Source organism: Polyodon spathula, chromosome 8, assembly GCF_017654505.1.
Source record: "Polyodon spathula isolate WHYD16114869_AA chromosome 8, ASM1765450v1, whole genome shotgun sequence".
Lineage (NCBI taxonomy): Eukaryota > Metazoa > Chordata > Actinopteri > Acipenseriformes > Polyodontidae > Polyodon > Polyodon spathula.
This window is the reverse complement of record NC_054541.1, coordinates 41,121,213-41,149,131: the sequence shown is the minus strand read 5'-3', so window position 1 is coordinate 41,149,131 and position 27,919 is coordinate 41,121,213. Positions and strand designations below refer to the sequence as shown.

The 27,919-nt window shown below is 35.3% G+C and overlaps 2 protein-coding genes across 4 annotated transcripts in view; one reads left to right on the top strand and one right to left on the bottom strand.

The window, feature by feature from the left end:
• The window catches only part of immp2l (inner mitochondrial membrane peptidase subunit 2), a 256,942-nt gene that overhangs the window by 67,984 nt on the left and 161,039 nt on the right, over positions 1-27,919 (bottom strand). The gene's annotated exons all lie outside the window — the stretch shown is intronic.
• Positions 910-27,919, top strand: LOC121319962 (leucine-rich repeat neuronal protein 3-like). Its single transcript, XM_041257967.1, has 2 exons — positions 910-2,627; positions 21,861-27,919. The coding sequence occupies exon 2, from the start codon at positions 22,206-22,208 to the stop codon at positions 24,330-24,332; it is 2,127 nt and encodes a 708-aa protein (XP_041113901.1). The 5' UTR covers positions 910-2,627; positions 21,861-22,205; the 3' UTR covers positions 24,333-27,919.

Here is a 27,919-nt window from a genome sequence, read left to right as displayed (position 1 = left end):
TGAGCGTGGTTACGATGGACTATAATAAGGAAGGGGTCTTGTACGCAAAGAAATGCAACTTGGTACAGATTTTCAAGTCAGTGAAAGAAGTATTCAACTAAACAATAGTACAGTGATTGCGTGTATTAGAATGCAGTAAGCAGTTTTGTTTGTGTTGACTCTGAATGGTACCCAGCCAGCAGACCAACCAACAGCCTACCAGCAGCCAGACTGCCTGTTTCTGCCCTCCAAGTTAATCTGATGTACTGATCTTGAGAGCCTGGAGGACAGATGCTGAGAGTAAACAAAGGTTTGTCGTTCAGAGCATGGTTTTTGTAAGGAAATGAAACACTCAAGGTGTGCAGTGATTGTAATATACCATTTATCTGGTATGTCAAGGGTATTTGTTTCACCTCGTGCTTCACCACAGCAGAGGTCTGGTATATGACATGATGATAACACACTCTGGCATGTATTATTGCTTACATAACACTTTAATGAACATGCAACCTGGTTGTGTAATGAGTCCAAAAAATACAAATGTTTGCAATTATGCTGCTTCAGTTATTCTGGCAGGGTTTAATAAACAGAGGTGCGGATCATAAAACAATAAATAATATAATTGTATAATGTAACAGATATATTTACTTTGTGTAAAACAGGAATGGAGAATGCTATGTGCGTAATCTTATCCACACTGACCACATTTATCATTAATTTTGTGATTAACGATCAAAGACGATGCAACTAGATGCTAATTAGTGCTGATTGTACCATACATGGTTTTCGTTTGACCAAAAAGCTTCACACATACTGTATATCCACATATATATATATATGAGTTTCATCTATTTGCTCACTACTGACAAAGTACATAGAACAATAACTGTTTTAAGAGAACAAATAGAGAATACTGATGTGTCAGTTTATTAGAGGCATGTGTTTGCTGCTTGCATGCTGTTATTGACATCAGTTATAGCCACAGTGAACCACTGACACCTTCTAATGTGAATGTATCCATTCAGGGCTAGAGCATCACCACATTTACATATTATTCTTTTAGCATAAACTAAGTTCACATATGTAAACCCTGCCAATAATGTATGGCACGATCTACTTAACAGTTGTGCAATGTTAGCGTTCCAAAGTTGATGTTGCAAGGTGTTGGATACGTTCTCTAGACGGATGTACAACATAGTTGATTTATTAGTTGTTTGTTTGTTTGTTTTTGTGATGGACATGACGTGGAAACTGAGGAAGTAATCAGTGATATGAATTATATTGTGTGAAGAAAGAAAGCATTAAAAAAAGGAATGTGTTTTGCACAGCTCAATGGCTTTTATATACTGTAACATATAACCATGCAAGCGCCATATATTGTACAAAAAAAAGAATATTTGTGGAGCAAAACAGCCCAAAGTGAATTATAAAATTAGTTTGAGGACGCAATTTGTAGCATGAACTAAATTGGCAAGTGCTCATTTGCTGGTGAATACTGTTTTACAACTTAATGCCAGTAGGATTATTGTTCCATCCAGTAGCAATATAGAGATTATGTTTCAGTTGCTATAACAGCAAACCATGTATTACTGATGAATGATCTTCATACTGTACATTCTGCTAGTAGTTCTTCCAAGGGGACTACAAAAGTGTCAAAGAACCCGTTTGCATCCATTTGCTCAAAACTGGAGTGCAAAATACAGACCATGCAAAAAATAAATCCAAACTGTGCCGACAGGAAACACACGCAGGATTTTTGTGCTTTAATTTAAAGCCCATGGAACAGCAACAAGCATAAACATTAAAAATTAGAACATGTTAGATGTAAGTTTTCAATAACACAGACCTGTATAAGAATGTATCTACGGCCCAAATGCATTATGACTGTGGGGCGAGTTTACTGAATGCTCATGAAGCCTGTAAATTTAGTAGCCTGTAAAATCAATCAATCAATATTTATTTTATATAGCGCCTTTCATAGTGGACCACCATCACAAAGTGCTTTACAATACAGTGAGGAACAATGCATAATACACTAAATACAGTGAAATACAGGACATAGTAAAAAGTGTTAATTAAAGATGGTCTTCAAAAATCTTCAGAGCCCAGAACAAGGATGGAAGAACTAATAGAAACATAAAGTATGCATTCCTTCTTTTCTCTTTCTATCCCTAAGCAGCAGTAGCATTTAACAGACAGACTGGCTCAGCCAACCAGACTGCTGCAGCTGCAAGCGCTCTACCTCAGCACACGAGCTATTGGCCCTTCTCTGGGGAGTGGAAGGTGTTCAGTTATTAATGATCGCTGAGCAGACACAACCATGTCAATGTGACAGCTGATCGGGTGAATGATGCACCACTAACCACTGTGGAAAAGAGGAGGAGGAAATAAAAAGAGCTAGGCACGGTTCCCTGCACTGGATTGTGTGCCTTTGGCAGTCAGTAGCATATCTCTGGCAAGTGGAGCGCGGCTTGTTGCTACAAGCAAGCCGTTTTCTCTCTTGCTCTGAAAAGAAGGATATATTGCATGTACTGTACTCTTTAAAACACATGCTGTCTACAGCTCTGGTCTATGGATGGAAGCACTGAAGGGATCTTACTGAACAGAGACATAGCAGATCATTTAGACCAAGAAACTAAAGTATGCAGGTAAGTTTGAATTGCTGATTTATGAATATATATTTTGCAGTTTTTTTCTCCTTCAATGTACACTTCTTTGTTTTTAGTAATTGCTGTTACTCTGGTTATTAAAAGACATTTACTTTAGTGATGGGGGATACATTTTTTTTTTTTTTTTTTTACAACATAGTTATGTGTTGTTTGTACTATATACATACATACATACAAATACTGTATATAGGTTAGTGTCTGCTAGGATTGATACAAGGAATAACATGGCACTTGTGTTATACTACTGTTGCTATTTTAATGCATACCATTATTTCTTAATCTACAGTAACCGATAGATATTTAGGAGTTTCAAAAGGAAACAGAGTTGTTTTTTAGTGCTGTGCTGGAATGAATAATGAAGAGCTAAATTAACTGAATTATGAATGAAATACCAATTAAAAACAGTACCCAAAATACCAAAAAAAAGTTGAAGGTTAGAAGGTAAAAGAAGGGCAATATTACTGCTTGGGTTTTGTGTCACGGCCCAAACCACCCAGCACAAAGGCTGGATGAGCACATCTCCAGCACACATACTGAATTTGTGCCAGGCTGCGACTCTGCTGGTTGGTGGGAAAAGTGTGGGTTTTTTTTTTTATTTTTTTTTTTTCAAGAACCCCGCATCTAATCAGGACATGCAGCAGGCAGAAATGACACTAACAGGGTTGGAATTCAATAGATCTAAGGGTCTTTTGTTAATACCATATAGTAGTGATGTGATGCTTCTCAGATTCTTTCATAATTAATTGCCTGTTGGCAAGACCTCTTTTATGCTGGTCTTCTTTTAACACAATTGCTTATTCATACTATGCATATTTTGGTCATCTAATATCTTATGATGTCAGATCAGGGATGCAGTAAAGTTGCATTACCTTTGTTTTGTTTAGTTTAAATAAACCTTTCTAAAATATGCCTGTAAGTGTTCGGGAAGGTCAAAATGTTTGTTTGAAAAAATGTATACGAGCTAGTGCCAGAATGAGCCTGAATACTTCAAGGCATAACTCTTTAACAATAACAAATATTTTTGTTCAGGTTAGCTGGAGACTATTGCTTTGAATACTGTTGAACTGTAGACGTTGAACGGTCAGTTCCTTTAATTTATCCATGTGGATCAGCACAGTATTTAGTATCAGCCTCATAAGCCCACTATTAGAAACCCATTCCAGTCACCTGTCTAGCTCTTTTTCACAAGCTTGAAGCAGTAAAAGAGGAAGAATCTAGTTATCCAATTTAACAAAGCATGTTTTTTACCATTTGTCTATCTAAACACATCATTGGTAACGGGCATTATTTTCCTCCCTCCTGTGTTGTTTTTATTTTTTTTCCTACTGCTGAATTAAGATTCCATGCAAGCTACCCTGGTGCACTGATATAAGTTTACTAAAGATAATAGCACACAGCACATTTGCCTATCCACTGAATTTATGGATCTCCCTTTTATGGAAATAGTGTTTCATTTTTTCACATAAGCAAAATGAAAAGGTTTCATGTGGATTGTAGGCTTCTGCATTATTGTAAATCTGTCAGAAAGCCGGCAGCTTAACAATTCATATGGTAAGGAGTCAATTAATTCAGATGACCTTTGTAAATGATGACAATAAAGTAGCTCTGACAATACGGCAGCACATTCGATTTCCTCTCTATAAAATGAATGAATTTTACAAGAGGTTCACTTCTTTCTATGAAAAATAAGAGGTGCTGCAGTTTAATTTCTTGTATCCAGGAATACTAAAAGCTGCAAACTGCAATTAGAAAACAAATATTTAATTGTGTAACCATCCTGTCGGGGTAGTTTACGAATAAACTACAGAAGCTGTAGATGTGCCGACTGTCATGATACGTCAGCTGTGCCTCAATTAGGTAGTGCCCAATATTGTATTTTGGCCACTGTTTTAATGTACGTTTTACTCTGAATCATGTAGATCACTTGTATTCTATGGATGTATGGTCTCCTGGTCATACCTGTAAGATTTATGACTAGCCAATTTTAGTGGAAAGGGTTATACAACAGAACAGTAGAATACAACATTTGTTCAGTATTTCCACATAAACTGTATCGTTCATATATATATATATATATATATATATATATATATATATATATATATATATATATATATATATATATATATATATATATGCATACATACATAACACACACACACACACACACACTGCTGTGCAAAAGTCTTAGACATGTTACATTTTTCTACTGTGATACATTATGAGCATCAACAATTTACTAAAAGCCTCCACTAGTGTTTTCTACTATTATAACAACCTTGACTTGCATAAAGAAGGAAAAAACATTGAGTGAAACAGCTTGCAACATTTGATTTTAAAGGTGTGGTATCTGAAGCATAATCAACAAGTACAGGAAAACATCATCTGTAATTGATAAACGCAGGACTGGAAGACCCAAAATGCTGTCTAACAAGGATAAGCAATATTTGAAGATAATATCCTTAAGGAATAGAAACAAGACAAGCATTGAATTGACAACAGAACTGGCAGAAGGCACAGTGTTGTCCATCAAATCAACAGTACGAAGGTAACTCTTGAAATCAGGACAAAAAGGATGTGTTGCAGTAAGAATACCTGTTAAGAAAAGGGAATAAGACTAAAAGGCTAAAATATGCACAAAAACACAAAAATTGGACTATGGAACAATGGTCAAAGGTGCTTTGGACTGTTGATGGACGGACATTGATACATCTTTTTGGGTCTTCCAGTCCTGGGTTTGTGAATTACAGATGATGTTTCTCTGTACTTGTTGATTATGCTTCGGATACCACACCTTGAAAATCAAGTGATGTGAGCTATTTCACTCAGTGTTTTTCCTTCTTTATGCAAGTCAAGGTTGTTATAATAGTAGAAAACAATAGTGGAGGTTTTGAGTACATTTTTGATGCTCATAATGCATCAGAGTAGAAAAATGCAACATGTCTAAGACTTTTGCACAGCAGTGTATGTATATATATCATCAGGTCTTGATGACTGACAGTCATTTAAGTGAATGACAGCATTGTAGCGCTGCTTCAGCCAACGAGATCTGTCAGAACAGGGTGAAATAACAGTGGCAGTGAAACTACAGTACTAACGGATCACTGAGATGATTGACAGCGACCCCTAGCCATTCAGAGCAGAAAGGAGACGGGACAGACAGCAACTTTAAAAACTACACAAACTAGAGATGATTTCTAATAAAAAATATAGAGCGGCAAACTAATAATATTTAACATTACAACATTGTCACGTGTTGCTGTTTCAGAAAAAGGTTTTTTTTTTTTTTTTACTTCTTTGTTTTGAAGCAATGCACTATCTGCAACCTTTGTTTTTGATTGCCGTCTTGAGTCCAAATGCCGCTGGACTGTAGCTCAACGTATGCGATCCAATGAAACATTGCAGGTTGTACAAAATAGTTTGCCACCACTAGAATGCAAAATTATTGTGCACAATCCACTGCAGTAATTATTGTAGATTTTTAAAATCCATTTTGGACACTCGCAAAATGTTCACTGACTTAACAATATCAGTTGAGATCTCCTAGGATAATAAACCCGCCCCTGATGCTCATATCTACCAATCAGTGAGGAAAGCCCAGTGGTTATTGCCCCTGTTAAGTGTCAATCAATAAATCCTGTCCAGTTTTCTTTTTGAAACTGAAAAATGCTTATAACCACACCAGGAACCTGGACTGATACACATAACTTAATTGTATTTAAGTGTAGGGTAAAAGTATACAAATAGACAGTTTTCACAATGAAGAATGAATTTCACTGTCCATGTCACATTTTTCAGGCTGTGAAATAGGTACAGCCTTAGTAACATACTGTATAAGTGTAAGTGAATCCATGTGGGTGAAATGCTTCTCTGAGCACTCCAGTATGTGACGAATTTTTGGTTGCGACGTGGTATTTATATTGATTAGACCTATACATGTATGAAAGAGATGTTCTACATATCTTGGTTGCGAGACACAAAATAAAATTATCAACCAGAGTTGTTGCTATTGCAGGAAAGGTTAGGCTACCTTAATGTACTGTTTGGAAAAATGACGATATAGTTGTATTCACTGAAAATAAAGAAAATCTAAATGGCTATGCAAAGTCATGATTAAAATACGACAGCAAAAAGTGAAATTTTATCACTTTATCCTCTGCACACTAGAAGGGACCCCTGTTTTCATAACCACAAGCTGGGCCACAATATTCATAAATTATAACCAACAGCAAACTAAAAAAAGAAAAAAAGAGAATTCGAATCATTTCCATGTGAACAGGCCATAATATTAATGTAGTTTCCAAGCCTTGTTTTTTTCTCTCCTTTGGACAGCGGGATTGATTTTTCTTCTTTTTTTTTCTTAATTTACCATTATGTTTACACTAGAAATGTGTCAGATTTTACACAAAACAAGGCAAAGGCTAGTGACGACAGGAATATGAAAATTGGAGAGTGCTATACTTAAATGCCAAAGTATTTATCAAACGTGTCTTAAAACTTCGGGACCTGTTTGAATTAGTTTTTTCTACCATGCTCTACAAAAAGAGGACTTGTTGTTCCTTTAAACTGTTACTGTGAGGGAATAAAAAAAAAAAGCAATTTAACTTGATAATGATTAATAATCATCATTACAATGTGCACGATAATCGATGTCAACGTCAGGGTTCAATTTACAACACTAACATATATATTTGACATTGACTGAACAGAATACCCAATTCGGGATTTGAAGATGACCAAATTTGAAAATACCGAAATGAAATGTTGTTTTTTTTTCGGTGTCTGAGTAAATTATTTTGCTCAAATTGCAAAGTGTAAAATACAGACTAAGAAAAGATTGAAGCAGAAGACAAAAATATCTGCATTGGACTTTATATGAAGCAATTTAAACAAATTGCGAATTGGAAAATCACAATCAAAGAGCGAATTGAAAAAATACAAAAAAATAGAAAGCAAAATCATTCTCTGTGTCAAGTGATTGAAACAAATTGCAAAATGGTCTGTGCCTTTCAACAACTTTGTCCCGGAGTTCTTTTGAAAGCGCCTTGGTTGAGTCTTGCCTTGAAATGCACTACCCAGCAGAGGGAACCTACAGGAACAGCAGAATTTATCCTGAAATCATGTGAATCACTACAATTTAACACAGGTGGAGGCCACTTAACTTGGTGTGCGATTTTGAAGGTGACTGGTTACACCTGAGCTAAATTAGGATTGCTATTACAAGGGGGGTGGACAAGCTATTTCAGTTTTTATTTTTAATTAATTTTCTACAAATTTCTAGAATATTTTTTTACTTGGAAGTTGTGGGGTTGGATGTGTAGATAAATGAAAAAAAAGATTTAATACATTTTAATTCCAGGCTATAAGGCAACAAAAGGTGAATTTTAAAAGGGAGCGTAGACTTTCTATAGGCACTGTATGTACAGTGTGTTTAATCTTCACACATATATATATATATATATATATATATATATATATAATATATATATATATATATATATATATATATATATATATATATATTGTATGATTTTTTTTGTATTGTACATACTTGTAAACATGATAAAATAATATTGAAAATGATCCACAGATGTCTCTGTCTCCTCCGAGGGTCACACGTAGGTCATTTCAGACCGGTTGCAAGTTAAAATTTATTATATGCATATTTTTTTGTTTTTATGTACAGAGAGACAGAGACAAGGAGAGTGTAGAATTCAGAAATCCAGCAGTTACTGATGACCATGTGACTGTAACCTTTTTTTCTCCTGTCAAGGCATGCTGTTAAACAATTAACAAGTAAGATGGCTGCCTGTTCCATTTTAAAACAATAAGATGGCTGCTGTCCACTTGCCAGCAATGTAGATATAGTAGGTGGGTTAACCTGACTGAATACAGAGATGAACTTAAATAATAATCGGTACTTACTAAGCAAATCTACACTGCATCTAAAACAATGGTTACATCAATGATTAGCTAACAAGTCACTGTATACAAAGCTCTTCATCATTAGCTGACCTACTCTTGTCAATGACCCCGTGGAAATCAATCACATTTTACTCATCATTGGTCAAGGGACTATGTCAGGAATGAAAGCCATTGCAATAAAATGTGCCTGATACAACTCTGGGTCAAAACTGGTGAAGGGCTATGTCAAGAACAAGGTGCTTTGCCAAATGTGCATCTGGTACCTATTGAAACCTTAGGAACGGCTCTACCAGTTTTAAGCTCTTGTCAATTGTAAAATATGCCGTTCCTAAAGTCAAGTGCTCCTTTGGGAGCAAGGCTTTCAGTTATCTTGCCTTTTCCTAAGGAACCAATTTGCTACAAAATTGAACATTTCTTCTTAGGCAAAGTACAATCCTGCTTTCTTTCTGAGAAATGTATATATGCACACACACACACACACACACACACACACACACACACACACACACACACACACCACACACACACACACACACCCCAGCAACAGTGGGGAGCTATACCGCAGATTCGGATATATCGCGGCCCTTAACGAGAGGGGTCCCCATTTTACGGATTGACGCGTACGGAATCGACGTTATACATAGACAATGTACTGTAAAATCACTGTCTTTTTTTTGTACTGCAAAAACATGACGTGTACTTTGATTATATCGCTTATTTAAAAAAACAGCGTATTATAACATTGACAATGTTATGTGTGCGTAACGTGTATTGCACATTTCGTTTTTATAGCATAACACATATATTGCTATATATATATATATATATATATATATATATATATATATATATATATATAATATATATATATATATATATATATATATATATATATATATATATATATATACCTGTAAATGACATTTGCAATCTCAGTGTGTTTAATAAACAAATAAATAATAAACAGCAGTAGACATAGTTGGTGCATTTTTTCTTTTCCTATCTTGAAACGAAGGGCAGATGTACAGATTAAACCTATGGAGTCTGGCAGTTCAACGTTGATTCTTAATAGATTGTTTACTCGCTTATTTGAAAGCACAGCCGAGCATGGTTTAGTGGAAGCATTTCACAGAAAATGTCATTACGCATTCGCAATGTACATTATTTAATGAACTTGTTTTTATCTAGAAAACTAAATGATAAATCAATGTTCTGCAAAGGGAAGGAGTAAGCATGAACCAGACAGAGAGAGAGAGACAGAATGAATCTAGGAATCCTCATACATTTCATTTAGACAAGATGCTATTAGAATATGGAGGAAAGTGATCGTGAAGAGCTGCATGGACGAGGTCAGATGAAGCATCAGTAGGAGAGTGAAATCAATACTGCACTCCAGTAAATAACAGGAAAAGAGATGCTGTATTTAATCCACGAACATGATGGTCATACTAAGGGCACAACATACTAATGTGCCCTGCAGTTCATTCAAAACAATCTTTAAAATAAATGAAGAAATGTTCACTTTAATTTAATCAACTGTGTATTATATGCGCTACTCCTAAAATATGGATCAATTATAATTCTGTTAGGACACAAATAGCAACAGGATATGTTTAAATAAACAGATTAATTTGAGGCTGAAGGAGGCAGTTTTTACTAATACGAATTATTTATCGTGCAATGGGTTATGCTGTGTTTTGTCTTTTGGAATGCAAACAATATTCTATTCAGCTTCAGGTTGACCTTTCTACAGAAATCAGCAAAATAAGAAAGCAAAATACGATTAGCAAAAGTTGAATTAAACAGGCTTGCTACAAAAAGACAAATGGGCTCTCAAAAATGATCAAAATAATGTATTGGATGTAAATGCACAATTCTAATGCACCCCAGATTTTTTTTTTTACAAGCATGATTAATTGTCAACATTTTACTGTCACATCATGTAGCGAACCGCAAAAGCAATAATCTTGGGGGTATTATTATAATAGTTTACTCATAATGTAGGAAAATAATACATACAAAATACACATCAGTCTGCTAAAGCATTCTGATTAAAAAAGGTCACATAATACAACTAGAAGTAGCTAAATAGACCATGGGAACTATTCCCTGGGTGGTAACATTTAACAAGCATGGTTTAACAATGAACGCTGTATTCTTAGGCTTGCTACTTTTCGATATTAAATCGGTAAAGCTCGTTAAATGTCGAATTCCCCAAAAATCCGAGTTCGACTTTAATACATTTATATGTGATAAACGTCGGTAAAACCACTCGCTACTTTTTATTTTCTCACCCAAAATATTCATTTTGAAATTATCTCTAGTTTGTGTAGTGTTTATACTTGCTGTCTGTCTTGTCTCCTTTCCGCTCTGAATGCCTGGGGGTCGCTGTCTGTCAACTCAGTGGTCCATTGGTACTGTCGTTTAGCCCTGAAGCAATGCTAGAATGCTATCAATTGCCACTGCTACAGCGCCTGTCATTGAAGCTCCTGCTTTGAAATTAGGGTTAAGGTGTATGTAAGCTTTTGCTTTATGTATACGGTGGCAGTTACTAGTTTGATTTGAAAATGCGGCGCAAGAGAAAAGCACTTCATGAATATTGTGCACAATACCCTTGCCCGAAGGCTTAAGTCTCTGCGGCAGTACGAAGCGGGCCCATCTGCCTTGCCTATGACTCTGTGTCCGGCTGTGCTAAAGCAGGAGACTCCAAATAAGTTAGTTCTGTTCAACTATCTAATGTTTTGTTTTGTGCATATTATTTTTACTCGTAAATTTATGCTATAAAGGTCTGTGTAATACACTTTTATATGCTGCGTTTACTACGGTTTAATTTGAGACCATTTTAAATGTATAGCTCAGCTGTGACCAAACCTTATTTCAATTAAAATGTTGGTAACCATGGTTTTGTTGCATGTTGAATAAAAGATCGAAAAAATTAAAGATTGAAAAAAAACTGTAAATTCTTTGTAAAATAAACTATATTAATCGTCGATTTGGCAAAAAAAAAAAAAAAAAAAAAAAAAAAAAAAAAACACAATCTAACAGTAGCAAGCCTACGTATGCTACTTATAATTTGTTAACTCAGCAACATCCTAAGCGAAAAAAGTGTGAAGGGGGAATATATTAATTATTACCAGTGTAACAGTAAAAGAAGCAGACAGAACCTCAAATTTATATTATTCAAAGTATTCAAGAACATTTGATCATACATAACTAGTCCTCACACGTGTGCCCTACTCTCTCGTTTTGCCAGCCAGTCCAACTCGACTACAATCCGCTCACAAGAGAGGGTGGTTTAAAGCATGAAGCCCAAGGTGCAGTTACTTCCATTGTCTGCTGTCATTCCCTTCAGAAGGGTATGCAAACCATATATAGTGAGTGTTTATTTACAATCTTTATCATGCATTGTATGTAATAAAGGATTAGAAAAAAACAAAACAAAAAAAAACATCACATACAGTATGTAATAACATGTTGATCTTGGTTACCATAGAGATGTCATAATGAATTTCAGGGTCCTGAAGGAACATCACATTGCTATTTTTTTTAATTTCAGGTAAAATTTTGTGGACAGGAACAGGTTTTTTGATTCGGTGGAACACCTTACAACTGTCTCGTTGTCAATTTTGTATTCTAATGCCCCTCTTCTGTTATCCCTAACTTCTTATCACTGGTATAAGCAGATGATATTCTGTTTGAAAGATGATATCATAGAAGGAAAGCACCTGTCCCAGTTCAGCCCAGTGTTTGTATTTAATTGATCTAAATGTTTGCAGAATTGAAAAAACTGTCATTGTTTAATTAATAAAAAGGGGACTTTCTAAAAATGAAAATTCCAAACAGGCGTTGAGAGATCGAGCATCAGATAACTGTTTCATATTCAGAGTTTCTCAGTGTTTTTTTTTTTTTTTTAATCCGCTCTAATTTTGAAATCAATCTTGCTTTCCTTCAAATCAACCGAAAGTCTTTTTTTTTTTTTTTTAATTAATTTGTTTAATTTTGGCTTAAACATACTTTCTTTTGTTTTATAAACACCCTTGCTATATAAACATAATACTTAATATTTCATGGTGCTTCCTCTGTTTATCGCACCAAAACAATTATAAATACACACTAGTTGTCCTTGTTGTACAGATGAAATAATGCACACTGATTTATATAGAATAGAAAATATGCTTATCTAGTCTATGATATCACCTACTGTTTTATTAAAAATCAGCCAGTGAAGAAGTGAAGAGTACATGTTCACAGACAGTCAAATTTATGGCAATTAAAGGTGGTTAAGTGATATGTACTCATGCAGGCCTATTATATAAATACCTACGTTTATTTCACATATGATCAGCACAGTTCACATAATAAGATCTGACATGCGTGTTAATGGATGAATTTAGACACTTAAAAGCCAAAGTGTTGTTCTTGCAAATGCTATTAAAAAAGGTTTTCTTGCTGGATTTAAAAAAGTAAGTGCATGTGCTGGTACTTGGGTACATACTCTGAGAAAATGCAATTACTCCTTTGGTTTCATGTATATGCTTGTGTCCGAGTAGACCCCACAACTGAAGATGTTTATAAAAAGTGCCTTACTATATACCATCATGGTTAGTTGTGACAGGAACCTCGATAAAAGGTCATATGATAGGCAGGTTGTTTTTTTAATATACATCTTCAATAATTTGCTTTCTCCTCAGTTCCTTTCCAATATAGTCCTGCTTATACCAGAATTCCATGTGCTTATCTTACCTGTCTTGCATACGAGCACACTCCCATTAAACAAGCACATGCATCTCATGTATTTGCTCAATTGTACAGTAAGGAAAAAAAAAAGAATAATACACAAACCTCTTAGACATTTACACGTGTGCTATACATGTAAAGGGTATTATAGGGAAACCACTGCAAGTTTTGTGGCTGTAACATTTTAAGAGAATGTCGATTGAAGTTTATATCCATGCCAACCAGAGGGTGTAACATGTGTAAATGGGGTGCTGGGGTCAGGTATAAAGCTTCAGTATGTTTGTTCTCATTAAACATGCTTCAACACCCTTAGATTTTTTTTTTTGAAATTCGATTATTTTCTTTTACCTAAGATTACAGACTGTCCTTGCAGTCTTTTCAAACCCATTACACACTTGCAATTGGCCACTCCACTGCTAAATCAAAACAGCAACATTTGGGAGTTCAGTGAGTCATGAATGATAGCTCAAGACAGCCCTGATTTAAACAGAGGGAGATATAAATACAGGTACTGTAACTGTTTATATAATTAAAACACCCATTTACAGTACTGTATGTACCAAGGTTAGGAAAATCTAACATCCAACAGTGCGTGCCAGTCAGTACATTTCTATTTTAATGTATATAAACCTTGGCAGTACTTAGATCAGTAGAATCATTTGAGTAGCCCTCTAATTATGTATCTGTGTATCTCCTGAGTACTGCCGTTCATGTATTCAACAATTGCAATACTTCTTACTTATGTGTATTTTTATTCTAATGTACTGGAGAGCCTTTTAAAAACACACAGTAGTTATTCACTACATTTAATTTTACAGATGGTTAGTTCAACACTTTTTTTTTTTTTTTTTAATCTTGCTTGAGTGGGCAGAGGAATAACATTTGCATTTGGAAGGTAAGGTATTAAACATTTCAAAAGGAGTTTATTACTTCCCCTTTTCACAATCACAAAGATGTCATGAAAACCAAAAGCCCTGTTATCACTACAACTCCAGCCCTGTTATCTCTACAACTCTTCCCATGCAAGGCAGTTCAGCTTTTAACAATATTATTGTTATATGAAAAGGTGTCAACTTAAATGTACACAATCCAATGCCATTTGTTTCATAATGCACTTCTACTTCAACATACATTAAATGTTTCTTTATATCACTGTGCCATTGTGAATTAAACATAACTGATTATGTATCTGTGATACTGTGCTCATGACTGGACATTTAAAACTGAACAAGTTCAACTGTGCTGTTTTACAAGACTAGATTTTGTATACAGTAGGTCAGTAGTTGAAGTTAACGACTCACGGTTAAATATGCCATTGAGGATCTTTCAAAGAGCCTTAAGCTTTTTTTTTTTTTTTTTTTTTTTTCAATGCATTCAAATTGTAATGAAAAAAAAAATAGCAATAGCATCTGACCCAGAGGGCATTAACCGAGATGGTAATATCGTCAATGAAGAATATTTTTGCTATTAAGCTAACGTAAATACTGAACATGTTGTTTGTGTATTTATAATAATACTGTTTGGCAATGAGGAAATGTTAGTCAGAGATTAACAACCTTCTTTAGACAATAAGGTTGCAATTTTCTGTATGTATGTAGCATTCCGCCATTTTAAAGAATTGTTATTACACCTTAATGCGACCTCAAATACAAAGTTGCTTATAAAGTAAACAAAAAAGAAGCTTCCACAAAGAAACGCACACACGGGAGACAACAAAGGGCTTTAAAGTTATGTAAAAACAGACTCAATAGTTAAGTGTATTGTTGTAAAAATGTAATTGTGTGAAAATGCATTTTGCTCCTGGGTTAGTTTAGTGATGTTCCTGCCTGGAGTCCAAATATGTAATCAGACGCTGAGTGATATTTCTATTAATGGGATTTCTAAATCGTCTTTTTTTTGTAATTCTCCAAATGCAAACCCTTTGAAGAGCAATATCAAAACAGTATAGATAATGTTACCTGATACACAGTGACCTTTCCTCGAAAGCTGGTATTAAAAGATCAAGAATTTTGACATTTGAAAGGCTCTTAACACTTTGCTGTGTAATGGACAACATTGCATTCAATTGATTTGCCTCTAAAAGGACTGAGTGGTTTTCTTTTTTCTTTTACTACATTTAGAAAGTACAGTACAAGGCTCCCCAAAGTATAGTGTGCAAAAATTCTCATATAGAAAATAGACTTAGAAATATATCCCCTGCCCTGTGCTGTTGTATAAAGCTGTTTAATTCCATTCAGCATTGAGCAATCAAATATGGTGTGTGCATTTGGTATTATTTATGCTGCTCCTTCTATTATAGGCATATCAATAAAACAAATGTATTGCGGAATACTTGCACTTTAAATTCAACAAAGATAAAAATCAATATGCATGCTTCGAAACGGGTACATTTATTTTCTCCTCTCAAAGAACAATACAGTAACGTCATATTTGAATTCAATGTCCCATATGTGGCAGTTTCATATGCATTGACAATGAATTAATTTAAACTTTGTTCAAAATATTTGCTAAACTGGACTGCAATAAAAAACATCTAGCAGGTTTATGTTAAGTACTACAGTAATGTATGCATTAACACTTAGGTAATAGGTTTTACAGGATTATATAATTATATTGCTTATACCATCTTTAAAGATTCTTCCAATTTCACTTTTTAATGATATACAGTGGACTATATATCATTGCCCTGTATATTGGAGATTAATTTACATTTAGATACCCTCTCTCCTTCAAAAAAAAAAAAAAAAACACACACCACACACACACACACACACAAATATAATATATAATATATATATATATATATATATAACACACACACACACACACACACACACACACACACACACACACACACACACACAATATGCATTTAGACTTAGACTTAAATATATTTCTTTTGAAATAACACATTTATAGGCTATAGTCTGCATACATATATAACACTGCTGTATAGAATCACGGCAACTAGCACAGAGTTGGTGCACAGGTGGCCAAATAAATGTACTACATACTGGTGGTGGACAATGCTTTAAACCAGAGACAAACAGAAGAGTAAATTTTCTTTTGAAGAAAAAAAAATCTTACTGCTCTTATCGTGTACATTGTCAATTTAACATGCACAGTAGTGTCACTAATGAAGTGTTCAAATGAGCAAAACCCGTAATTAAAAATAAATACAAATCAAGGCTATCTTCATTATTAAAAATGCCAGTTACACCACAGCCTGGTAATTTATGAGTAGGGATTAGTCACTGCAACTAATCTGCAACACTGCAGAGACCAGAAAATTCATTTTCCCTGTCTCCACAAGTTGACTCTAATGAGCAATTCTCCAGTACAAATTATCATCTGGCAGTCAGCACCTCGAGATACCTACTCTCACATGTTAGTATATATATATATATATATATTTTTTTTTTTTCTTCTTCCAAGTGCTTCAGACAAAGCTAGTTTTAGTTATATCGAAAGAGTAGTTTTGTAAATGAGGGGCTGTGGTAGCATTCACACCAAATAAAATAAACTGAAGTAGCAAAGTCAGTAGAGGCTGTACTCTATTACTGTACTGAAATTAAGATTATATCACGGAGAAAGACATTCATAGAAAATCTAAATTAAACATATTTGTTTAAAAAAATATATATTCTACTCTCAATATATATTTTTTTATTTGTTCCTGTGATAGAAATACAATGATTCTTGGTTGTAAATCTCCCTCCCGACCTGTGAGGGTGCTAAGCAGATTTCCATGGACGGGCTGGCCTAACAGTTCTTTCCAGGGTTCAAGGGAAGTCGGCCAGCCTGGAATGGGGTGAGACTGTTGCAATAATGCATTGACCTGGTAGGGAAACAACGTGGCAGCCACAGATTCGAGAGGTGGTTGCACTCGTTAACCAAGGGGTCATGTGTGACAGCATAAAAGGGAACATAGAATCGTAATCTGTTCCTTCGCTTTGGTTTTGTATTCGAGCCTAGAAGGATTGTGAAAGACCCCAGAGAACGTAACAGTATTGTGAGTGTATTATTTGTTTTTTATGTCGGTAATTTGTTTTTTGTGTAAATGACCAGACGGCTAATATGTATCCAGAGCTGTCGCCTTGGGCCAGCACAAAGCCGGAATGGCACTACACCACTGTCACAAAATAATCTGTTATCATCCACCACGAGCACTACTGCATGCACCCAAGACTGGTGACCGTGTTTGTATTATTGTGGGGCAGATATTGCTTGTTTATTATTTGGGACTGCAATCCTATTGTTATTTACCCCGTGCAGTACCCATTGGTGTGTATTGCCGGGGGATTATTGTTTGGTTACTAGACCTGGACAAAATCAATAAAACCCTTTCCAAACCAGATTACAATCATCTCTGTCTGTTTCATTCACACACTGCATCACTCCTGCACCTGCATCCACAGAGTCACAGTTCCTCTCTTGCATTTAATGTTATTTTAATCAATCATTTTATACTCCTACAGAAAGCAATATGCACAACAATCTTAAAACATTGCCTCTTTGATATTGTGTACTTTTTATGCTATCCTGGTATTGTTCTTTCAACAGATGCTCTTTGGTATTTTTGACTATTGGGTTCATTGTTTCATTACTCTTGAATTTTTCTTGTATATTTTTCCTATAGCAAACCAATAGAGAAACCCACAAGTGTCCCATCACTCTTTGCATGCATAGATGACACTTAAATAATGTGTGCCCTGTTTCTAAGGAATACAATTAACTATAAAAAAGGGACCATTAAAAAGGCATGGAATGTTCCTTTTTTTCTGCATGAATTGTATAAAAATAATGTTTTGTTCTACAGATGTAAAGAAGTCTGTTGGTGTAGAATACTAGGACCATGTTCTTCAAAATACTATCCATCTGTAAACACCATCAGGAAGTAGATATATAATAATAATCTTTTTATTTATACAGCGCCTTTCATACAGGACCACCATCACAAAGCACTTACAAGACTAGGGGGTGTGAACTATGCATCAGCTGCAAAGTCACTTACAACAACGTCTCACCTGAAAGACTGAGCACAAGGAGGTGAAGTGACTAAATCAGGGTCACACAATGAGTCAGTGGCCAAGAGCCCAAGCCACAGGCAAAGTCAGATACCAAGGTAATGCCCCACAACGAGTGACTCACACACATGCACAAACACTTCAAATTGGTCCTTGTGAAGTGAACAGTTTGCCCCTTTGCCAGTCGGGCACACTGCAGTGTAACTGCTGCATTTTTATTTTGTATTACTGTCTCTGTAACCAGTGAAGTGGAAAGAGAAAGATTGCCGAGGCCTCTGCTTGCTTCATCACTGGAGTCTGTTGCTCCAGTGACAAGAAACAATGCCTGAATTATCCATTCCCTGAATGCCTTTTTCATGACACATAATGGAGATGCCCCCTTGTGAATTGACGCGCGAGGCAAAACAACTGACAGGAAGTGATACAGACCTAATTAGGAGAGACCACTTTTTTATGACAAAGGTCTTTTTTGCTACCAGTGGATAACACTTCACAAAGATATCGTGAACAGAAAAATTGGATAGCATTTTCAAGAAACTACCATGTTGCTGAGCTTTTTAAAGTTTTGCTTATTGAATTTGAAGAGGAACAAACTGAGATGCTCTCCAGCTTTAATCATAGCTTCTTTTCCCACATTTATTGCAACACTTAACATCTGAAGGTTAAAAGCATACAAAGAGCTAGACATTTTCAGTCCAAGTTGACCTTCAGTTTCTAATTATTTTTTTTTTTTTATGTTGTGTTTTCTTTTACCCTTCATAAAAACTTTAGTAGCTTAAAAAAGGCCATTCCTATTTATTTGCAATTATGGTAGTTTGATCCTGAATGTAGCACACAACAGATGGTTTCATAGCAACTGAGGCTAAGTTCTTTGCTTTTATAAAATAACCTAGCAATCTCTTATTTTAAATAGCTACTAATGAAAATAACACAGATTGTGGTATTTTATCATACAATATGGTGTTCAAAAAACTTTTCTAAGTATGAAAATGGTCTGCTGGTTAGCTGAAGAAGAGTCTAGACAGCACTGGTTAATTCACTTTAGCTTCATTATTTTGTTTTCTAGCATTATATCAGGTTTTTCTTCTGGAATGGTCCGTTTTATAAATCTCAATAAACTCCAAAGTGTGTGTTGTTGTGAATTGAATTTGCATACCCCTTGGCATGTCTTCTTATGGTTTGCTCCATACTCAAGGTCAGATTTTAATCAAAACATCAATACAAATATTTGACATAAGCAAATTTCATAGTGACTTTTCAATGGCTTATATTCAGTCTATCATTGTATAAATAATATATGAGTGCTATAGCACTTTGCTCTGCACTATGGAACCCTGCTGTTGAACAGCAACATCTACATTAGCTTCACAATAATTTTGATTATACCCATTACAAATGGCTACTTTCAAAATGTTTCTGAATGTTACAACATTTGACTTATCCAAGGGGAATGTGCATTTTAAACTCAGCACAGTGAATCACTCTGTTACAAGCTTTATACCTTGTAGTTACTAAAGTGTTTTCCTTACTCAAGAGATAGAGCACCAGATATTCAAAGAGATGCAAGGGGAGTTTGCTTGGATTTCTTTTACTCTCAATTCTGTAAGGTGAAATAAGTGGTGAAGGACTGGTGCTAAGCAACTGCATCATGTCTGCAACTGTATTGAGAACTCTAAGTATTAAATTTTCTGTAGTAGGTAAAAAAAAATGTATACATATAGAAATTTGGCATTGAAGCCTTTCATTCATTTTATTTCACACTAATACTGAAATGATACAAGAGCCAGGGGATATAGATTAGAATTTCCATTGCAGAGTCGTAAATTGTTCTTTATTGGTTAACATACAGCACAGAAATTAAATCAAGATGATGGACATTTCTTCAAGTTTTATTTACTTTTTTAAATATTATTATTATTTTTATACTGTTTGATATTCATATAACTCTAAATAAAGTCTTCGAAGGTTTTCTGAATATTAAACTATTTTATTCATAAGAACTCATTTGTGGATAGGGGTAAACAATAGACTATGACTTCTCGTCAAATAATTTGCCTACAATTCTTTTTTTAAATCATTGCATAACATGCATTTTGCACCTGTTGTAATAATTAATTTTGTTAGCTGCAGTTAGTATCCAAAGCATTTCCCGTTTGCATGCTAATGTCCTAGACTCAAATGAGTAGATGCACATTTAAAAAGCCTCACAAGAATTCCTTGACTTTCAATATTTATCCAACAAGATGAATGGGCTGCCCCTCAGTTAAAAGTGCAAAGTATATGGAACAATTGGAAACAATCTAAATCTCATTGTCTCATATACAGGCTTACCTGAGATTAACCAAGGACAGCAAAAATGACTTTCTTGGTCCATAAACTTAGTACTAATGTATAGCACCACAAACATTGTGCACTTGCATATATTTTAAATCAAAGTGTTTGGAAAGGCTGGATGAAATACATGTATGGCAACTATGAGTGTAACACTGATCAGCAGTTGACAGCATTTATTTCTATTCAGGACCATGCAGTCTGCACTGCTCTAGTTCTGTGGTAAACATATTTCAGGACATTCCCAGGGATATCTGGAGGCACAAGTCAGACTCTTTTCTCAAAGTACGTAAGGGTTGGGGACAAAAAAGATGGTTGAAATTTGTGTTGTCTACCCAATAGTTAATGTTTAAAAAAAGGTAAGCCAAAATTTGGTTCAATGTCATATTTATGTCTGTTTTTGAGTGTGTTATTTTAATAAATGTTGCTGTGGAAACATTTTATGTCTACCCAATAGTTAATGTTTTTAAAAAAAGGTAAGCCAAACAAGATCAATACTTTTCTTTTTATGTAGAAATTGGGGCGGTCTATGAGACCCCAATATAGTTATCTTGCCAACTTCAGCAGTTTTCATTTAAGGTAGTGTTTATCACTGGGTGGATCTTTAGATAAGGTCCACCACCCACAATTGTATGCTAAGAAAGAGACAGATCTGATGGTTATTCAAATGCATGTACTGCATACTTATGGACAAGAACCTTTAGCCAAGTACATGGTGGATCTTCCTGTCCCTACCTGCACAATCTCCATATGCATTAATCGATGTCACTCAAGTGCTGACCTAAACTAAATCAGACATCACACAATTTCAGTGATGCAGGAGTGCTTTGTTCCATAGTAAAAATGTAGTTGCATTACTCATATTAACTCATACTAAGTATGCCATATTTTTACAGATAATAGTAGACAATGAAGGTGCATGGAGGAGAATGTATCATTTTTACTACAGAGCACACTGTTAAAGATAATGCTTTAAGCATGCAAACTTGGTTAAACTGTGAAACACTCTTTTTTTTTTACTTTACTCATTGTATAGCATTTTGAAATGCTTTTAAACATATTAATCCTGCTAATGTAAATAAATAAAGTCTACAATTTTGTTTTCCATAGTCATTGTTAACAAGTCTATGTATTTATTTATTTTATTTACTACATTCCCATTCTAATTATATTTGTTTTATCATTATTTCAGGTGGAAAATAACATTATGAAGACTTAGCAATCATGGGAGCTGGAGTTAATGCACCTAATAAATAAGGGGCGTAATCTCCAGTAACAATCTCTACATAGATCTGCAACCTTGGGTATTTTGGTTTCACGCCGACCTTCACATGCAGTCTGCATGACAACTTTGGACAAGGCAATTGAAAGGTTGAACATTTTAACCAAGGACGACAAGTTACTGCTTGTGTGACTTCCATCAACTGACAAACACTTTTTTTTACTCCAGAACTAATGATCTGTTCATTCAGAAGTTAAGTGTAGTGATTGTAAAATCCTTAAGGACCTATCGCTTACAGGAGGGAATCAGGCCAAGATGAAGGACATGTTGTTTGCTGTTCATGTTTTTGTTGTTGCAGTGACTGCTTTAGTACACGCTGTAGAGAAGAAAGTGGACTGCCCCCAGTCATGTGTTTGTGAAGTAAGGCCGTGGTTCTCGCCAGAATCCATTTATATGGAGGCTCCTACAGTCGACTGTAATGATGTAGGAGTTTTTATTTTACCTCAGAGATTACCATCTGACACCCAGGTTTTATTGCTACAGACTAACAGCATTGCAAAAATCGAAAAACCTGTCGACTATCTGGCCAACATCACTGAGATAGACTTATCTCAAAACAATTTATCCTCAATGAGTGACATCAATCTAGGACATCTGCTCCAACTTCTGTCTCTACATATGGAGGAAAACAAGCTACACAAACTGCCTGACAACTGTTTGCCTGGACTGGCCAATCTTCAGGAACTTTACATCAATCACAACTTCATCTCTGTTATTGCACCTGGAGCCTTCAAAGGGCTTCAGAACCTCTTCAGGCTCCACCTTAATTCCAACAGGTTGCAGATGATCAAGAGTCAGTGGTTTGAGGCAATTCCACGGCTAGAGATTCTCATGATTGGGGAGAATCCAATCATCAAAATCCAAGATATGAATTTTAAACCACTTATTAATCTGCGCAGCCTGGTTTTAGCAAGAATGAATCTTACTGAAATACCTGACAGCGCTTTAGCTGGTCTTGATAATTTGGAGAGCATCTCGTTTTATGACAACACATTTGCTAAAGTGCCCCATTCCGCTCTTCAGCAGATTCCAAGTCTAAAATTTTTGGATCTAAATAAAAACCCCATACAAAGAATACAGAGAGGTGACTTCCATGATATGCTACACTTGAAGGAGTTAGGAATAAACAACATGCCTGAACTGGTATCAATAGATAGCCTCGCTTTAACCAATTTGCCGGAACTGACAAAAATAGAAGCAACAAACAACCCAAAGTTATCATATATCCACCCAAATGCTTTCTACAAACTCCCCAGACTTGAAACATTGATGCTCAATAGTAATGCTCTCAGTGCCCTATATCGGATTACAGTAGACTCTCTGCCTAACCTTAGAGAAGTAAGCATGCACAGTAATCCGATCAGATGCGATTGTGTCATCCGTTGGATAAACATGAATAAAACTAATATACGATTTATGGAGCCTGATTCTTTGTTTTGTGTTGAACCACCTGAGTTTGAAGGCCAGCATGTAAAACAAGTCCTTTTCCGAGAAATGATGGAAATATGCCTTCCTCTTATTGCCCCAGAGAGTTTCCCTCCTCAAATTAATTCCTACAATGGGAGTTCTGTTTCTTTACACTGTAGGGCATTTGCAGAACCAGAGCCTGAAATTTACTGGATCACACCTTCAGGCAATAAGGTCTTGCCCAATACAGTTACTGAGAAATACTACATGCATCCTGAAGGAACCTTTGAAATATATGATATTACAGAACATGAAGCTGGTTTGTACACCTGCGTTGCCCACAACCTTGTTGGCGCAGATTTAAAAACTATTTTGCTAAAAGTTGATGGATCTTTTCCACAACCTACAAATGAGTCTTTGAATGTCAACATAAAGGACGTGAAAACTAATTCAGTGGTGGTATCCTGGGAAAACTCTCCTAAGAGTTTAGCATCTAATATTAAATGGTCCACAACTATGAAAGTAAATGCTCCAACTGTCACTTATACAGTCAGAGTCCCAGCAGATGTGAAGGTTTACAACCTAACCTTTCTAAACCCATCAACAGAGTACGAAGTATGTGTGGATGTCCCTAGCATCCACCAGCAGAATGACAAGACATGTGTCAATGTCACAACAAGAGGATTAGACCTTGCAGTGAAAACAAAAGAAAAGTGGAGCACAGCAACATTGATTGCAGTCCTTGGAGCACTTACGGGTGTAGCTTTCATGTCTTGCCTCATATTTTATGTAGCTTTTAGGAGAAACTGCATATTAGGAAATAACTTTTTAAGCAATTCCCAGTCAAAAAAGCCACCCATTCTTTTAGATGAGTTGTATTCTCCACTTACTAGCCTTTGGGTATCTGAAAAGGTAGTGGGTTCAGCTGTAGAAGTAAAAGCCACAGTAATAGATGTGTCAAACAATTTCTTATAAGAAATAAGTGAAGTAATTTGGCTTTTATATACAAAAAATGAAAGGAGAGGGGAAAAAGCACAAGACTGCATTCATCGTGCTAGCTTAACCTTGATACCCACTTTCTGGAACATTTTACCACATTATAAGGAATGGGAATCTAATTTGTTAACACCATACCTGTTCCTAAAAATGACATGGAAAGAAAGATACCAGAGCATATTGTTTGCAACATTACATTGAACGTGATATTCCTGGGTACTGGCCATATGAATGGTGCAAATGGAATAAAGGAAAGAAGAAAGCATTGTCTCTATCACTGACTGTTATATATGTAAAGAGTAGTGGAGCTATCCTAGTGGTCCTGAGCAATATTGTATGTGCTGTATTATAAACATAGGCAAGTGAAAATACCACGTGGTGTTCTAACAAAGAAAATCCAGTAGATTAGAGGATACCAGTGACTATGATGTGAAACACTTTTTATGAAATAATATACATTTTTGATAAAAAAAAAAAATGAATTTAAAAAAAAATTGTTTTTTGCCTTTTCATTTAAAAGGAAAGTGAATGAACCCAACCAAACAAGAACTGTTGGGCCCTATTTATCAAGGTTTAACTCATGAGCTATTAAAAAAGGGCTATTTGTTTTAAAATAATCGGTTCATTACAAATGCATATTGCTGTAAGGGTAAAATGATTTTTGTTTTTGTCACTCTATACTAAAATTCTAAACAATCCTATCACTGGAAATGATCTGGTGTAAATAATATAACTAGAAGGAACCATACATGGTATGAAGCCTGATAAGCCAAAATCATAAAGCTAGATTTCCAGTGAAATACGCCGGGTCTGGAGTACAAGGAAATAAAGGATAAAGGACGAGGAATAAAAGCATTATTAACCAGCTGCTACGGAAATGAAGAGAAATGGTGGTTGAAATATCTATGCCTTTGGTGTGAAAAAAAGTTTCATAAAACATTGCATTGTACAAATAGAACCCTGAATTCAATACAAACATGAGAACTGAAAGCAGATTACAAAATATTTTGAAGCAAGTGCTGCTGGGACAAAGGCAGACTGATGTTCATTTATTGTATTTTGAGTCATGTTTTTGGCTTTAAAATAGGGCCCTATGATATGTATAATGTTTTTTGTTTTTTCTTTTTAAGCACATGCGATAGTTTTGATATTTGTATGTACTGGATCATTACTCAGCTGGGGGTATCACTACCACATCAGTTTTACTGCCCAGCACTGAAACAGTCTCTAGCTTGCCAACTGAACATCATATTAATAGGCATTTGGTGTAAATAATAGCCCTTCTCAATCACTGCTATTGTTCACATAGTAAAACACAGCAACCTGTTTGAGAGATTGAACAGTTTATAAAAGCAAGTAGAATTGTGTATTCTGGTGTCTGTAGCCATTACCTACTTCCTTGTAATGGATTTTCTTAAAAATGATAACAAATCCAGATTATACCTAATTGTGTACAAAATGTTATCCAAATGGGCTCATTCATTTTACTGCTACTTTAAGAACGCCAGTAACAGAAGGAGGGACTGACACAATCTACTTCTGTTTCACAGATTTATCTCAGAAGCAATAGCAACCAGGTTTGTACCTAACTCCGTAACTGTACAACCATGTATCCATATTTTATCAACCTATTTCAATCAAGCTTATTTCCAATAAGCAGTGAGACCACCGTCTGTTGGAGGGTTGTGTGTGTAACAAAAAAACACAGGGGAAAAATGTGGATATTGGCAATAACATAAAAATGAAATATGGACTGTTGTCTCGGTGATAGAATTTGGAATTATATGTGTGCATTATGTATGCTTATCAAATATTTAATATTATTAGGGAAGTTATTGGGTTACCACCTTGATATTAAAATTCTTAAACAATGTGAGATTGCATGAGGCTGATTATTACACTTTAAGAGTGCTACATGATTACAGAGTAGCTTGCTCCATGGTGAATATGTTTCTTCATTGCCATAGGCCTTGAAGTGATTAAAGTCTAGAATGTCATTCATCATCGTTCGGCTAAATGTCTTCTAAAAATACAACAGATATGGTTTTGAAATGACATTATTAACTGCCTTTTGTTGCATATACAGTGAATTATGTAAAAAGGTGTTTTAAAGAGGGCCAAAAAATAATTAATATGCATGACAGCATCACAGACCGTCCTACTGTTAAGCACTTGATGCAAAAATAACAAGAAACAACTCAGTTCCAGATGGCAGTCGTTTGCTTATAGAGTTATTCTTTGCTGCTTTTACACCGTTAACAAATAGGTCTTTGCACTTGCTTGAAAAGCATATATTTCTTTTCAAACACAATTGTGATTTTCCTGATATTTATATGTCCTTGGTCATTAATCAACTGGGGATATCATTTCCAAAGTAATTTTACAGCCCAGAACAGAAAGAGTCTCCAGTCTTCCATCTGAACATCATATTAGTAGACAGTTCAGTGTAAATAATAGTCGCTCTCAATCACAGCTGCAGTATTGTTCACACAGAAAGCATAGCAACTTGTCTAGGTGGTTATTCAGTTTATATTATAGCACACCTAGTTTGTGATGCCATTATCGTACATAGCATGACCTAGTTCCCATTAATAGATTTAATTAAAAACGAAGAAGAATCGAGATGGTGCTGAGATCTATTTCAATACAATGGTATTCCAAATTGAATCTCTGTTGAAGATGAAGGTCAGAAACTACTTTTGGATTTATATACCTATTCAACAACGTATCCATATTTTAAACCTCTTTTGTAACCTTGACCTGGAGGTTCCCCATAATTCTTGTATATGACACAGTTTGTGTCAGTGACCTCCATGACCTGCTTGGTTTGTGAAACACAGTGGATGAAGTATGGACGGAAAGCATCATATTAGCATACTACTCTTTGCATGGTTGCAACAAAATGCACCTTAGTACTTGTCTGGCAGCAAAAGTAAGTAGAGAGAATACAACACAATGGATGTTCTTTAATTCTGCAAATAAGCACCCCACTGTTTTAACCACCAGTTGAACAAACCTCAATAAAAATAATAATGAACCACACAACCCTATCAAAGAAGGTTTAATTTCTCTTTAACTTTGCTGTAATTCTATCAGTTTATAGAATGGTGTTGATAATACTTGCTAATAAGGCCAGACATTTAAAAAAGTTTGCAAAGTAAAAATAATAAAATTAAAATAAAAAACTAAAGCAGAATTACATTATATTAAAAATCCAATGGGTATTCCTAACACAAAAATCACAAACCTGATGAATCACCATCACACACAAGCTGACATGATAATTTATCAGGTAGATATGCCCATACATCATGAAACTTGGCAGTACCTTGGACAAGGCTTTTAGAGCTAAGCTATTTGTCAAAGACACAGGAGCTGAAACATGACCTATTGCAATGCAGGTACTGTATAGGTCAGCAGGAACGTGCTTGTGTATCTTGGATCTTCCCCTTTTGACCCTAGTTGCATTTAAGAGCTATTACAGATATAGCTTGGTGGTGTGTGGGTGGGTTTGTTTGTTAAGACACAACACATTTCACTGAAAATGAAAAGACAATGGTAAGTGA

Excerpts from the sequence above, each read along its gene's own strand:
- LOC121319962 (XM_041257967.1), top strand. The coding sequence starts at position 22,206 with ATGAAGGACATGTTGTTTGCTGTTCATGTTTTTGTTGTTGCAGTGACT.